The 17,486-nt window shown below is 41.9% G+C and overlaps 1 protein-coding gene across 1 annotated transcript in view; it reads right to left on the bottom strand.

Moving 5' to 3' along the window:
- EXT2 (exostosin glycosyltransferase 2) overlaps window positions 1-17,486 on the bottom strand; it is a 106,014-nt gene that overhangs the window by 43,665 nt on the left and 44,863 nt on the right. Inside the window, exons 2-3 of the mRNA XM_086959820.1 lie at window positions 13,056-13,618; window positions 12,641-12,730 (exon numbers count right to left, since the gene is read on the bottom strand). Coding sequence (XP_086815946.1) covers window positions 12,641-12,730; window positions 13,056-13,591 — 626 coding nt within the window. The 5' untranslated portion in view covers window positions 13,592-13,618. The remainder of the gene's footprint in view (window positions 1-12,640; window positions 12,731-13,055; window positions 13,619-17,486) is intronic.

Here is a 17,486-nt window from a genome sequence, read left to right as displayed (position 1 = left end):
AAATCATCATCTTTCATTATGTCCACGGAGAACCAGCACGGACACCTATAATCATCTCTCATCATCTCCATCAAGAACAAGCACTGAAACAGATCATCATCTTTGCTCATGTTCACTGAGAACCAGAACTGACACAGATCATCATTTCTCATCATGTCCAGCGAGAACCAGCACTGATACAGACCATCTTTCATCATGTTCATCAAGAAATAGCAATGAAGCATATCATCTTTCATCATGCCCTCTGAGAACCAGTACTGACACAGATCATCATCTTTGATCATGTCCATTGAGAACCAGCACAGAAATGGATCATACTCTTTCATTTTGTCCATCGAGAACCAGACATGAAACAGATCATCATCTCCTTTTAGAACCAGACATGAAACAGATCATCTCCATCGAGAACCAGATATGAAACAGATCATCTCCTTCGAGAACCAGACATGAAACAGATCATCATCTTTCTTCATGTCCCTTGAGAACCAGCACTGATACAGATCATCATCTTTCATCATGTCCCTTGAGAACCAGCACTGAGACAGATCATCATCTTTCATCATGTCCCTTGAGAACCAGCACTGATACAGATCATAATCTTTCATCATGTCCCTTGAGAACCAGCACTGATACAGATAATCATCTTTCATTATGTCATCTGAGAACCAGCACTGACACAGATCATCTTTCATCATGTCCCTTCAGAACCAGCACTGATACAGATCATCATCTTCCATCATGTCCCTTGAGAACCAGCACTGATACAGATCATCATCTTTCTTAATGTCCCCTGAGAACCAGCACTGATACAGATCATCATCTTTCATCATGTCCCTTGAGAACCAGCACTGATACAGATCATCATCTTTCTTAATGTCCCCTGAGAACCAGCACTGATACAGATCATCATCTTTCATCATGTCCCTTGAGAACCGGCACTGATACAGATCATCATCTTTCATAATGTCCCCTGAGAACCAGCACTGATACAGATTATCATCTTTCTTCATGTCCCTTGCGAATCGGCACTGATACAGATCCTCACCTTTCTTCATGTCCCTTGAGAACCGGCACTGATACAGATCATCACCTTTCATCATGTCCCTTGAGAACCAGCACCGACACAGATCATTATCTTTCATCATGTCCCTCGAGAACCAGCACTGACACAGATCATCATCTTTCAACATGTCCCTTGAGAACCAGCACTGATACAGATCATCATCTTTCTTCATGTCCATCGAGAACCAGAACTGACACAGATCATCATCTTTCATCATGTCCTCGGAGAACCAGCAGAGAAACAGATAATCATCTTTCATCAACTCCATCGAGAACCAGAAATGAAACAGGTCATCATCTTTCATAATCTCCATTGAGAACTAGCACTGAACAGAGCTTCTTTCATAATGTCCATCAAGGACCAGCAGTGAAACAGGTAATCTTTAATCATCTGTAGTGACCGGGTTTTTGGTTCTATTTCTGAGTGATGGTGACTTTAGCTTGCTACCATCCTAGATCCCAATTCTTAGCTTGTTATGGTCCTTTTCAGGCCTCTTTTCAGACCTAGAAGCATAAACTAGAGGATAGCCGCTTTATATGATGATAGATCCCTTATTCCTGACTCTAATCCATCTATTGCCTATTGGCTTTGACATAATTATGTGTTCTTTCATCATTTTACCTATAGTAGAGGGTGGATCCTGTAGTTCTGACTTTATATTATCTATTGGTAGGGTTTGTGTATAGAGCTAAGTGTCTATTTCATCCTTTTCGGGCTTACAAGGCCCAGAACCAGAGAGACTCCATTTTGCTTTCTGCCTCTGCAGACTGAGATGCATGTAGGTCAAGTGTGATGTTTTAGTTATGAGGTGTTGTTCGCTCTTTGCAAACTAGAGAGAACCGGCTGGAGCTGACTCTTATCAAGAAATGTCCCTGGGCTCAAGTCTCCAGACGAAACAAGCAGTTGATCACTGTGAGGGCGTCTGGAGCAGGGAGCCAGGTACATGGATTTGGTGGGAGGAGGCTACTGGCTGGAACTTTCTACTAGGGGAGAGCATTCCATATTAGCTACGTGCAGAAGAGGCAGAGTGTTCAGTTGGTTTTTGGAATGGTAGAGTTCAGATGGTTGCTGGAGCTGGAGAGAGCAGTCAGATGGAAGAGTTGTAGCTGCCAGTTGGAGCTATTGCAGCAGTTGGAGCCAGTGGAGCGAAGCCGTGGTGATGGAGGGAGAGAGAGCCCTGATTCCACCAGAGAGAGAGAAACATTCCTTTCTTATAGGGTGAGGCATTCTAAACGAGTTTGCTTTACACTTAATCATTCACTTTCCTTTTATTTTCTAGGCTAGATTCCCTACTGTATTGTTACACTGATTAATCCCTTTTCTTTCAGCGGTGTGTAGTCTGTTAGAATCCACTTCCCTTTTTAGCTATTTACAGTTCAGCTACATGTGGACGTGTTAGTAATAAAGCTTTCTTGTTTTCCATTATAACAAAGAGATCCCGCAGATCTGTGTATGTGTCTATTCCCCTTTACTTTTCAGGCTATGTCTAGATTGCTAGTTATTGTGATGTTATAATTTGCTATTGTGTAATAAAGGGACCCCAGTTCTTAGTGAACCCTTGTGTAACTGTTATTTCTTGATAGGGTTAACCTTTCTTCTAGTCAGATGCTGTTATGTGGACGGGTGCGTTTCCCGTCCGGGTAAGTGGTAACTGAGCAAGGGAGCAGGGAGCACTTATATCAGAGAATAACCTTTGCATATAGTAATTACATTTGGTTGTTATCTTCTAGGACAGAGCTAACCCTTCTTTTTACCCAAATGCTGACAGGAGAAGGATGTGACATTCCCTTCCCTGCAGATAATTGAGCATGGAAGATTGTGTGTAGATCAGGTCGGGAGATAACCTTTAAATGCTATAATTTGGCCATTCTTGTGTGAGAAGATTGAACTGTCTATCTACCACATAAAATATAACAATTGTGTACGAGATATTCCCAGTAGATATTAGATATATAGAGAAACTTCCCAACAGAGAGAGAGAGAGCTGAAGGTATTCATAGGACAGAGATTGCCGCTAGAGAGAGTGGCATTAGTGAGAGCATTGATTATGGTCAATGTGTATACCCACAGGATTGTGGCTTGTGTGAAAGAGTGAGAGCATTGATTGTGATCAATGTGTATACCCACAGGATAGTGGCTTGAGTGAGCACTGATTGTGGTCAGTGTGTAATGGTAAGTAATCGGAACTGCCCCCTTCATTATGAGTAGGAGGGTAGCCTAGTCTGGGCCTGAGTTGCCGCGAGACTATAAGGTATGAGTGTGGTGTGGAATATGGAATTCCTTAGTAATCAGTGAGTATTTCTAGTAATCCCTGTAGATTTGGTGGTGTTTTAGAGGATCAAAGCTTGTATATTGCTAATTCCCCATCCTCAGGTAGGTACCCAGGTGCCTTGGTAAGTAGGTCCTGAGGAGGGAGGTGGTTGCGTTTCGGCTGGGTTGGTGGTGTCTTGGTGAGCTGATTCTATCTGGTCCGAAAATCCGGTCGTTACATCATGTCAATCGAGAAGCAGCACTGAAACAGATCATCTTTTATCAGGTCTACTGAGAACCAGCACTGACACAGATCATCAACTTTCATCATGTCATCTGAGAACCAGCACCGACACAGATCATCTTTCATCATGTCCTTTGAGAACCAGCACTGATACAGATCATCATCTTTCTTCATGTCCCTTGAGAACCAGCACTGATACAGATCATCATCTTTCTTCATGTCCCTTGAGAACCAGCACTGATACAGATCATCATCTTTCATCATGGCCCTTGAGAACCAGCACTGATACAGATCATCATCTTTCTTCATGTCCCTTGAGAACCAGCACTGATACAGATAATCATCTTTCATCATGTCCCTTGAGAACCAGCACTGATACAGATCATCATCTTTCATCATGTCCTCTGAGTACCAGCAGAGAAACAGATCATCTTTCATAATCTCCATTAAGAAACTGCACCAACACAGATGATCATCTTTCATCATGTACATCGGGAACCAGCACTAAAATAGAGCATCATCTTTCATCGGGTTCGTCAAGGACCAGCAGTGAAACAGATCATCATGTCCATCGAGTACCAGCTCTAACACAGATCATCTTTCGTCATGTCCCATGAGAACCAGCACTGATATAGATCATCATCTTTCTTCATGTCCCTTGAGAACCAGTACTGATAAAGATCATCATCTTTCTTCATGTCCCTTGAGAACCAGCACGGATACAGATCATCATCTTTCTTCATGTCCCTTGAAAACCAACACTTATACAGATCATCATCTTTCATCATGTCCCTTGAGAACCAGCACTCATACAGATCATCATCTTTCATCATGTCCTCTGAGTACCAGCAGAGAAACAGATCATCTTTCATAATCTCCATTAAGAACCTGCACTGACACAGATGATCATCTTTCATCATGTACATCGAGAACCAGCACTAAAATAGAGCATCATCTTTCATCGGGTTCGTCAAGGACCAGCAGTGAAACAGATCATCATGTCCATCGAGTACCAGCTCTAACACAGGTCATCATCTTTCGTCATGTCTATCGAGAACGGCCACTGAAACAGATCATCTCTCTTCATGTCCATCAAGAATCAAAAGTGAAACAGAGCATCATCTTTCCTCATGTCCACGGAGTACCAGCTCTAACACAGATCATCATCTTTTGTCATGTCTATCGAGAACCGCCACTGAAACAGATCATCTCTCTTCATGTCCATCAAGAATCAAAAGTGAAACAGAGCATCATGTTTCATCATGTCCATCCAGAACCAGCACTGAAACAGAGCATGGATCGAAATCTCCTGATAAATGTCTGCTAAGGTTATTCAGCTTAGCGTGTTCTTCATTAAAAGAATATAAACACATTTTAGAGAAAAAGTTTGGTAAAAGATATACATTTAAAATACTCATAAGACTAAGTATGCAGAACGTGACAATTCCAGTGTATTGCTATACCTTCTCCCTTTGCTAAAAAATAGTAATGCACTGTGCTACAGCCTCATTCATGCGCTCACTTCCCACTTCCATATTTCAATTATTATATATTTGGTGTGCCTTATTTACATTTCATATACTAAATACTGTACTACTGTGCATACAGTACCCAGTTTGTAACGCATGCACGTTACTCACAAACTGGATTTTAACGCGTTTATCCCATTATAAAAAATACAAATCATTGAACACATTCTTAAGCAAGTGATTTATGTATTCAAACAATTTCTAATGCATGCTTTTCCTTTGGAACATTGTTAGTAACTCCTTGTTTGAAAGAAACAATATATATATATATATATATATATATATATATATATATATATATATATATATATATATATATATATATATATATATATATATATATATATATATATATATATATATATATATATATATATATATATATATATATATATATATATATATATAATTATGCTTATCAACAAAATGCATCCCTCTGCCACAGCTGATTCTAAGGAAATCCTTTTAACTACTACTGCTTCCGGCAAGCTGGCTCCATGGGATATGCTATGTACCATAGTTTTGGAGTCGGGAGATTGGGGGAAGTCTTTTGCTCTACATATTACAGAAGAAGGTGTTTTCCATTTCTATGCCACAGAAAGAATGGCCTTGCCATACTTTAGATGAATGTTTTTTTAAATAAGTCAACTACATCACACCAATAATTCATAAACATTGCAAAACACAAATGTGATTGCTTAACATATTGACCTTTCTAAAAACAAACCTCCCATTTAACGCAAGACTGGCTTCACTTTGAGCTTTTGGTGGACAACTCCAATGCTACAAGTTGACTCCTCACCAGAAGAATTTCCACCAGCAACACTTGCAGGTAGCTATTTATAGGTAAATGAGCTCTTCTGCCTAAACTGGCAGACGTGTATCATAATATTACTTTCCAAGGCAGCAACACCATCTTGTTCCATACAATTCTTGTCTTATTGAGGGTCCCAATAGATCTGGAGCAACGCTAGAGAACTCAAACAAATAGTTTTATGGTGTAACACAAAAGCTGTGGGTCCCCAACACCCTGGGAGGGGTACAAAACAGATTGTCTATGTATAGTTTGATATTTTGCTCAGTGACAAATCTAAGAAGGCACCCATTTCTGAGCAACAGGTTGGCAGAACAAGTACACAGTCTAATGGAAATGTGGGAGAGGTCACACTACATACTCGAAATCTATGACAGCCAATTAAAACTGGAGGTAATCCTCTGGTTAAACCCAGTGTAAATCGGCAGAAGATCTGAAACCTAATGACTACAAGGTGTGTGCCATGGGGCTGACATTTTGCACTGCCAGTGCAGAAGAGACTGGGTATCTAGATGAAAACGAAAAAGTCTTGGTCCTCAATGCAAGCATTAGTCTATGAAGACAAGGATGGATATCTGCAACACGTAAGGAGGTCTGAAGTGTTGCTGAACTTCTGGTTTGAAACCAGAAATTCAGAGCCATGCATGTCTTCTTAGCAGATGGCTAGTGTTGATTCCTCTAGCTGCAGTATCTGCAGCATCTAATGCACATCTGATGAATTAGAAATAAGTTTATCTTCCTGTACTATTGACTGCCTGCTCTTTTTATGTTCTCCTGGGAGATATTGCAACAATTCTTCCATTTCATCCAGTGAGCTCTATAGTATATGGACAACAGACCATGCGTATTAGCTATACGCCAATGGTTGACTGATCGAGCCGCTCCTCTCTTCCCCGCCGCATCTATTAGTTTGGATTCTTTATCTGGAGTTGGTGCCTCTCCCGATGTTTACGAGTTTGCCATCTTATGGGCATTAGAGACCTTCAAAGGCAACTGACCCCTAATAAAAACTGGGGCAGATGGTGGGGGTATATATTTTTTGCCCTCATTTCCTAAGGTTTCGAATATGAAATCCTCTTCTAGTAACCTATTGCAAGCAGTCACGGACTAAATATAATCTCGTGAAATACCTCCTCACACCTTTAATTGGGGGTACATACTCGTTATTTCTCTTATGTAACTGGATTTTAAAACTGTATGGTATAATTTCTTCTTTTTCGCTCATATAATAACAATCTCAGCTGCATGTATTTTATTTATTCTTTTGCTAGGGGGGGTTTGTAATGATTTTAAATAATCAAGCAATAAACTTAAACTGAAACTGAAATCCTCTTCTAGTGCTTCTTAGCGTAAGGGTACTCCATGGTAATTGGCTGCCCTAGCAATCAGCTACTGATATGCAGTATTATCGTCACGAGGGAAAGGTTTTGCTGGGTATAGATCAGGGTCTGTATCTTGAGGTGGATCTATATTATAGTCATCCCATGGATCAGTTGGTGGCTGATTACAATTATCATCATCCTCTCTTAAATCAGGATTTGTGTTAGGAGAACCTGATGGTGTAATGTGTAGAGGATCTATATGTGGTGTAATAGGGATTAGTGAAGAAGGTGGAGGGGTTTGAGGATTGTTAATAGGGGTGGTAGCCAAGTCCTTTTTCTTCATCAAAGAGATTTTGTATTCAATGTCAGCCTTCCTTTTCTAGGTATTACTGGTATAGCTGTTGTGTCCACTATCAGGATTTTTATGAATTATTTTTCTTATGTCTCGCTAGAGCTAGTGCATACGCTGACCTGGTGAGACATTTAGTAACTGGCTTTTAAAAGTGCAACTTTTTACGGCTGCGAGCTTGCCGTCAGGCCCACAAGCGCGCGCGACATGCACAGCTGCCATCTGACTTTCGCGCCACGCGGCCGTGTCAGTTTCTCGACCGCGCGGCCATTGCTTGGTTTTATGACCGTTGGCTGATCTATCCATGCCCCTGAACTAACTAGTCTTTATCAACATGAGAAACTGGCTGCCTCTAAACCTCACAACATTCGCTGTGGATATATTTGCCTGACAGATATTATGCAATTTATATTTCTGTACTTTAGGTACGTTTTATCTATAGCTATGCCCATCCCAATCGTCACCCGTTTTTCAACGTATCACACGCCGAATTTGCTTTGACAATGCAGTCTCTGTGACAGGTTCCGTTTGATACATTGTTTCCCTGCAAGCGCTACAATATAATGTTACTCACACTGTAAACTCTCCTTTAACCACATCGCTGCTTGACAAATCCCTCTGCTGTGCTAGACAGCAATGAAAACGGGTGTGGTCATGACGTGCTCAGCTCGTCATGAGCACCCTAGAGGTATATCTCATGACGAGCTCAGCTCGTCATGAGCATCGAAGGGGTTAACTATGTCCGGGCTCCTGTGATCACAGCTTTCTTAAATAGTTACCATCTAATTGAGCACTTTCTTACCATAATCTGATTGATATCTTTGTTTAGTAGACATTACGGAATATATATCAGTTTCATTTCAGGCATGTTTCATTTAAAGTCACGCCCACTCCCATCGTCATCTATCTCCGACCTATTACATGCGGAATTTGCTTTGACTAAAGTGACGATTGGCCTATTTAAACGCATGAGTGAGCACCCCATTTCCACCGGACCACTCGAGATTTTGGCACAGGACGCTGAGCTGCAATGCCGCTACCAGACTAATTTAGGTAACCATCCGTTCAAGATTATTAGCATTATGCTGTTCAACTGTAAAAAGAGTTAGAATTCTAAACCTTTTGATTTCGTTTTTGCTAGTGACCACATCCTGGTCTTGCATTTTCCACTATTGTGAACACCCAGCAACAAAAGAAGCCTAACAAAGGTCAGACTCTTCACTTTGGAGGACCGCCCCCCTGTATATTTTGTTCATGAGGCGTTCCTCTAATTTTACGCTGTTGTGTGCTCTGTGCTCCGTGATTATTTAAATATATTCGAGATAGCTTTCAACCGCATTTTACTGGTTATCAGCATGTTAGTATCTGTGTGACTTGCCGATTTTAAAATATCCATGGGTGCTAAAACCCCTCGGAGAACCTTGAGTTAGAAGGATGACGAACTTTAATTACGTAGTTATTACGATATGCTAAGGCTTATACTCTCTTTTCAGCATGTGTTTCTACAAAGATCTTTGGACCTTACCACAGGTGCGACGTACCTAGGCTATTTGTTTTGGTCACGCCGTTGTAGCCCGAATTCTTACATTAAGGTGAGAGCTTAGTTCTTTTATTGTGAAACCCCTTATGCGCATTTGTGCTCGAGAGGTAAACCGTTGACAATTTTTCCTCTAAATTAATTTAACAGAGTCTAACCTACGGGCGGGTGTTTTGGAATTAACCAACCACCTACCGTCTAGTCCCTGCGACGATCTATACACCATTACTAAGGAACACAAAAGGATCCTGACGTCTAGATATCGAGCATTCACACCACTCTGCAGATAGGTGAGCCACTTACATCAAATTTTTGCTAAGCAGACCCTGCCAATTTGGCCATTTTCTGACATTTGTATTATGTTTTTATCCAGGCAACTTTTCTCTATTTGAGCTCTATTCCGATCCTCCTATATAGTCTCAACAGGGTAATTAATCTACCATCATATCTCGATCTTGGTAAGTCTATGATGGTTCTGGCCAACTATCCTGCCTTTTATACACACTGATTCAGCACTGTCGTATTATTAACAAGTGGCCACATATTAGTTCTGTGAATTTCACTGTTTCTGCTTATATGTTTTTCTTTTTGATTTTTCCTGATTCTGCGGTGTGTGCTTCGGGTCTCAAAACACAAAAAAACAAGCATTGGTAGAGACAATAGGTCTCGCTTTTGGGACCTTATACGTATTTACTTATGCAGCTCAATATTTTTGGTGCAACAACATCAACTATTGCATGGCTAAACACTTATAAGGTCCTAAAAGCAAGACCTATTGGCTATGCCAATGCTGGTTTTTTTGGGAGCCAGATCCACTTGTTTTTTTCCAAAAGTGGCTTAGTGGTTTTAAGGGAGTGTCTTTTTGTTTTGGTGCCGAAATATTTAGTACTGAGCTAGATTTGTCTTTTTTGTCTTTCGATCTAGAATGTTTCGGAACCGAAGGAGTATGTATTGGCTGAGGCCAGATAATCTGTATACGTGGCGAGCCCGAGGACGGGGAGTTGGAAGCAGTCTCGTGCCGACCATGGCCAACAGGCAGTGGTGGCCTAGAAGCCTTTTGTTTGATGGAAAGAAGTTTGGAGGGCAGGCATATGAAACATTACTGGAGGCTTTATTACTTACGGCACCCTGTCCCGCTAGAATTTTTTTGGACCCCAACTCAATCTCCAGATCCGAGTCTGATTATTGGCTAGAGAAGGCCTCTACCTCTTCCGCTGCCGCCGCCGATATTTTCTCCTGTTCGGTATCTTTTCTGAAGATATCTGGGGTGTGTTTGATGTTTTTCCACTGCAGGTCTCTTCGTCGAGCCTGACAGTCCTGCAAAGTCTTTTTCAATAGGAATGATCAACAAGCTTTGCAGTCTTCTTCCTCGTGCTCTGGTGAGAGACCCAAGTTGCAGACTTGATGCAGGTCGGTGTACGGATACTTGGAGTGGCACCAAGGGCAGAACCTAAACTGAGTATGTTCAATCGCAGAAGACTGGACACTATGGATGCTATACGTGTTCTATACCGAAGTTCGAGAGTTTTCCTATTTTTTCAGAACACGGAGAATGGTGAGGCGGGTACGAAACAATACCCACGAGGGTACATTGGGTTGCGTACCCCGAAGAACGGTTTCGTACCGGAGCGCCACAAACCCGGTCCGAACCCTATGTGGGAAAGAAAATAATCTAACAATGGAGTCAATGCCCATGCGCACTATCACTGAAATGAGGAGTTACCTTACCTCATGACTGGAAAAGACTTCTTTGTAGAAAAACAACTTGCAAACATCTGGACCCAACACTAGATGGCAGAAGTATGCAAAGCATGTGCATCTACAGCACACATGCCTCAAACATGTAAGTTACTAAGGACCAAGTTGGAGATTTAATCACAGGACTAAGCTGGTCTTCTTACTCCTGGAAACTGAAGAGTAAAATAGGCCTATATCAGGAGTAAGACAACTTCTTACAGCGAGTGCTGTTTGAAATGGGCCTACTGTGAATCTGAACCCTGATGAGAAAAGCAGTGAGAGGGAAGTCATTGGAAGACCACCATCTGAGTAATGTTTTGAGATTTCCTGAAATATTATTGCTCATAAATGTCTTGGCAAAGTGTTTTTTACAGGGATGAGTCTTGCCTTGAAAGAAAAATTGATAAGTACATGAAAAGAAGTCTGTATTAGGTGCACATTAGATGAACTGGATGGGTTTTTTCAGGGTACAAGCAGGTATGTATCTGTTCAGCTTAAACTATGTGTGACCTTCATTCGCCTATTATTTGGGAGTGAAGGGCATGAATGATGGGTGAGTGAGTCACATGTTACCTACCAGTTGTTATGCCATCATCATCTGCAATGAATGGTTATGTTCTAGAATGTTAAAAAGTGTGACATCACCGGGTATCGCACTACCGTAGATGAACTGAAAGAAAATAGACCCAACTATACCAATGAACCTGTGTCTTTCAATACGATGGATCACGAGATACACAAGATAACCATGCAGTGAGACAGCAATAAACCAACATGCACTGACTAACTGCCCGGGTCAATTCAGATATAAATCAAATCAGGTGGTTCTTTGTGTAATTAAATACAATAAACAAGAATTGGTCTTGTGACTCCATTAAGCTCTACAGTAGGAAATAATATGATTTAATGTCTAATATTTCATAAAGCGTAACAATGGGTATGCTTAAGTAGTTGGATAAAACAAATATTTTTATATTTGAATAATGTACTTTTGCTACTGTTTATTTTAAAAGATGGAAATTGGTGTCTGGTTTAGCTATGTTGGAATTTAGTGATGAATCAATTTGAGTTTTCACAATCGTACTAAACAAAGTAATTAAAGTCACATAGGGAGTGCCAGGCCCATGAACTGGACGAGACCTAGAGTTCCTACTGTTCTGGTTTAAACCCCCAAAACAACAGAAGACCACATCCTGATCATCAGTTACACTGACCGATAGAGACACTGCCGGCCAATGAACAGTAGTGAACCTATGACATCACCTCTCTTGCTCCCCACAAAGGGTAGGGGAGGAGTAATGAGGTGGTATTGCTAGGTTCTGCCCAGGTTCACAGATTAACTCCCTGGCAGCTGACCTGTCTAGACCCCAAGAGTGAGTTCCTTGTCTGCTTAACAGCAGCTGGAGAATACAAAGCAGGTCCAAGGTGGGTGTTGTGCAGTCCCTTGCCTTCCACGTCCTGAGAAAAAATACACTACAGAGAAATTCACTGGAGGGTGTTCAGCAGCAGAACATTATCAGCAATGAGCCACCAAAACATTGCACTTAGTCATATAAGGGTAAACATCACCTTCTGTAACAGCCACCAAGACTGCACAGTCAAAAGGAAATGTAGTACAAGGGAGAAGCTGTGGAACCAGACGACAAATTATAATAAGGACTTCCTCACTGAACCATACAGTGCAATGCTAGATTAGTCGTCTGATGTTTGGTGGACCAGTGCATTCATCTGCCAATATAGGGTGCGTAAAGAAGCAAGCAAAGCTTAGAAATGAGGATTTTGAAAGTGCCCTTACCGGTCTCGGGGAACGTCCAGGGCAGTGTTGTAGTCAGGCGGACTCCCTGGCAGCATATTGAAGAGCAGGTGATTGGTGCCTCGGTCCCACCTACAAGAAGTGTTTTACAGCGAGAGCATTAGGTTAATCAAACCCCATCTGTTCCAAATCTTCCAAAGATACATGAGCAATCTACTAAGCCATCCATCTAACCAACCAACCAACCTTTGGACACATACAAGTCCTTTACGTCTCTTGCTATACCCCCCCAGCAATGGCTTTAATGGACAAGGTAATACACCTATGCCGCTGAACTATCCTGATCCAAGTGCATTCGTCATGAGAATATTTCTTACTCTCATGGCTTTCAAACAGAAAAAAAACACGTCTCAGGGTAAGCATGGAAGAAATATCAAAGTCTGCAAGTGGTACATACCTGGACAGATGTGCAAAGGCCTGTGCAGTCTCCTTGATCCTCAAGGTGTTCTGGCTGAGCACATCTATGGATGGCACGAAGAGACAGGCCCGGTTGATGTCGTCAGTGTAAAAGTCACTGTCAGATATGGCAGTCAGAAGCTCATTGTACTCCTGGGTGAGGGGGCCACTAATAGAGGCCCCACTCTCATCCACGTACCTCTTCAGGGAATAGATGTACACCTTAATCTTATTCTTGGGGTTGTAGCCACACCGGTAGACATCGAAGCAGGTATGCATTCGGCAGCTCACATCTCCACGCTCTGGCACTGGGCTGTCCTCAGGCAGCCGGACCACCGGCACATCGTGGACACTTCGCTTCTCTACTGTCCAGTCAGTGGAGGACTCTATGGAGTGTGGCCAAAACTGGAACATGCCTGTGGCGAGCAGCCCTAGCAGCACAATGGAGAAGAGTGCGATGTAGTATACGCGGTGTCGGGTCTTCATTCTCGGAATGAGGGCAGGACCCCGTCCGTTATACTTGACCGACGCACACATAATGGGACAAGCCTCCTGCACTGTGCCCTGCTGGAAAAAAAGAGATAAAAAAACATTAGAATAGCAAGTATTTCAAAGTCTTACAGGATTGGAGATTGGTGCTGGACATACAGGTAATGAGCACATGTACAAAACAATATGACAACAATTTCCTTTTCTAACTGAGCTCTACAAGAATCCAGTGGATAAATGAATGCATGCAGGGATATCTGTGCAACACATATCAATGTTTCAAACTCTGGCAAGGCTATGCAAGCCTTTCATCATTCCAAAGTCAACAACACGTACAGTTATGACACCAGCCATCTTCAGTGCCTCGAACACTGCATCAGGTTAGTATAATATCTGAAACCAAATTCTCACCATGTTCACCTTCCGATAATTGGCAGATGTATGTGCTATAAAGATGGAACAGTCTGATGTGGATACAAATCTGTTTGCATGAAGGTCCTTCGCTTGCCTATTCTCAGAAGTTGGCCCAGAGCTACTAACAATGATTTGTTTACCTGCGTCAAAATATGCTCAGTGACATAAGAAACTGGAAAAAGTCCTTGTCAATGGTGGTTTAGATCCCTGGATATTGCACAGTGTCTAACATGGAACCAGACGTATCAATAACAGACAAGTGCATAACAACTTCTGTTTAAAGCACTTGCCACAACAGCTTTGGAGTGTGCGTTGAAACTATGTACAGTACTGCTGAGGTGAAATGACTAATGACAGAGAGGGGTCATCGAATATTATGTTATTGATGTTTTTATAGTGCACAGTCTGTCTTTAGTATGGCTTCTGTCCTTACACTTCAAAGGTCCATTGCAGACATGGTGTCGGGTCTGATTAGGGTAAACGAGTACACTTATTGTACTTTGTTTTGTCATTTGCTTGCTGTGAGGTAGTTTCTTGTCCCGATATGTACAAGACTATCTATTTATTGATACAATTTCATGTAGCCGAGTATAAACAGGGAGATTCACACAACAACCTAGGGGAGAGAAACGGCTCTTACAATGTACGAGTTTACTTATTAAAAACTGACACTCAAACCAAGACTGGATCGGGGACGAAACATGCATTTTGACTCTCATTGAAGGAAAGTGAAAAGTGTAAATTCGAGAATGCCTGGCGTACTGAGAAAGTAAAACTTAAAAAGAAGTTGTAACAAACTGTGTTATTGGCTACGAAGGATGTGAGTCTTTCACAAGTGAGTCTGCAACTCTCCCTTTACTGGGAACCAAGTAGCCCATTGTAGTGAAGCAGAGCTGTACAAGGTCTACTCAGAGGAGGTGGTGTGAGCTTGTATTCCTGCTCATTGGTAGGCAACCAACAACACTCACTAAATCATTCTCTAACTAGTGCCTTTTCTTATGAATAGGCACAGTTCTTTATCACACGCATTCACACTACTAAATACTACACATTAAATCACATTTATGTACACCTGTGGTGACACCCTTATAACATGTTATACTCCTAGTGGGTCCTGAACCCTATCCACTCTACCACAATATCACCACCTATTCTAGACAATACTGGGGGAGGGGCCTTGTTATCAAAAAGGCAGGCCTACTGATGTGCATATTTTATCATTCCATTTTCCAGTGCGGGAAGTCGCATCTTCCTTTTTTATTCTCAGTGGACTTGCGCTGTGTTTTCCAATTTTCAAGGCCGGGTGCACCTGCCCTTTTGAAGGGGCACCCGCCCTTTTGATTGGGCACCCGGTGTGTGGCACTACAAGAGGGTAGACGATAAGTACATTCTTGTGTTTCTGTCTCACAGAGTTTGGGTGCTCCTGTACAGTTTCTGCTGCGCTGGACCCCAGGGGGTGGGGTCCCCAAGGCCGTAGACTAGCACGGAGCGAGGGCCCCACAGAGACTGCCTTTTCATTAAATTAAATAGGAAGCAGATGGCCACCCAGTGGTTTGCACCCATTTCCCCGCATCCCCCACCCCCTTCCCCCTAGTGAGACCTCAACAGCCTTTTCGTAGAGCATCCTGGCCTCCAAGCATTACTTTTTTGGGGGGAACCTGGTTTTGCTGTTATTTACCAGACCTGTACTCTGCGTGGACTCCTGTTGCTCTTTCCTGCTTCGGGAGCATGTTCCACAGCTGCTCACAGCCATAAAGTACAACAACCTCAGTGCCAAAATCCCAATGTGTCCCACAGCACCCTGGCTGCGCACCTGTGGGTCAGCAGAGCCAGTCCACAGAAGTCCCATAAAAGCCCTCTATAGTCCTTCAGCAAGTTTACTACCTCAACTGTTTCTCAGAGGGCACAAGGGAGCCAGTCACTAGCCCTGGATAAAGTATTTGATATATATATATATATATATATCGTTACAACAATCCAGATGTCCCCCCGTGCCTGGGACACCACATGAAAAGAAGCGAGAGCCGACCCAAGGTATGCAGGTGAGAAATCTTTTTTATTTAGTTATTCAGCAGCCTGCCAGCATATCTTTTTGGCCTACCCGAGGCCTTGGTCTCAACTGTTTCTTAGAGGGCACAAGGGAGCCAGTCAATAGCCCTGGATAAAGTCTTTGATATATATATATATATATATATATATGAAGAAAACAGTCCCTGTTCCGTCAATGCTCGGCGGAACACAGCAGGTTTGGACCTCCAGTGGCCCCAATGAAATGCAGCGGAAATAAGGTCAAAAAACACAATTCAACCTCAAGTGAGTTGCAGAGTGGCGATTTATTCAATAGAGGATGGAGATATAATATATATATATTTTTTGTTTTAAGTGTTGTATAAAATAGCTACGTTCATACACCATTTTGCCACTACTCATGTATCATGAACAAGATAACAAGATGTATTGAGGAGAAGTCAGCCAATTTGCTTATTTATTCTTTAAAGCGAACCTCTTTTTGTAAGAAACAGGCTAAACTATAAATCTGTTAGACTTCTATTGTTCAAGAGACATTGTTTTGAATACTATTCGCTCACATTTTAATGACTATCCCAGGTCAGTACCAATCCTCGAAGAGAGCGTTCTGCCACAGACTACTTGTGCACATATACCAGGCTCTGCAAGAAGATGGTAATGTCATGCTCACCTCAAACTTCGCTGCTCTCGTGTTCATCTGCAACCAGCCCAGAGCCTCTACTTTAGGGGCTCAGAAGCGGAATCTATCTGAAATGGCAAACCTATTAAGATAGGTTCCACAGAATTTACTCCATTCCACAGAATTTACTGTAAATGAGTCTCGGTTGGTGAGACTTGACCAAAGTGGAAGTCCAAAAACAAGATAGTCAAAAGAAAAAAAATCCAAGCGTGATTAAATCGGAGGAACCAACTTTGCAACAGGAGTGGCATGCACCACTCATATCCTACAAGCTATTTTAAAGATTTTAGGCTGTGGGTATATAATTATTGTAAACTATAATGTGACCAAGTGCTAAAACAGTGGCATGGGTGACTTTTAGATCAGAAATACTCCCCTTTGTGGCAGTTAGAGATAATCTGAGCATGGTATTGTCATCTACACAACGTGACAAAGCTGTCACATTCATGATAGCAGTGTAAATGTCATATGTGAGCTGTTCTGACTAATGTAATCTGTTATGATTAAAGCAGCTTGCCTTGAACGGAGGATAAGAGATATTCAATCTGAAAATACTTCCTCTCTACCACCACAATACCCCGCTGGGATTTTTTTTAAGAAAAAGGAGGCCGGGGCTAAACTTCAAATTACAATTGTGACGAAAATGTAATGTATCAATCGGGCTTTGTAAATGTGTTCACTGTGTAACATGTTTCTTAATGCAGTTTGAGCAATAGCCAGATTTAAAGATAAAAAATAATAGTTTACTACACTAAAGAGGAAGAATAAAATCTCCAGTTCTTCAGATGATAAGAGGTGTTAACAAAACACTAATACATTGCT

This window comes from Lissotriton vulgaris, chromosome 2_2 (assembly GCF_964263255.1).
Source record: "Lissotriton vulgaris chromosome 2_2, aLisVul1.2, whole genome shotgun sequence".
NCBI classification, from domain to species: Eukaryota; Metazoa; Chordata; class Amphibia; order Caudata; family Salamandridae; genus Lissotriton; species Lissotriton vulgaris.
Note: the sequence above shows the minus strand (reverse complement) of the source record. Positions and strands in the feature narration are given on the sequence as shown.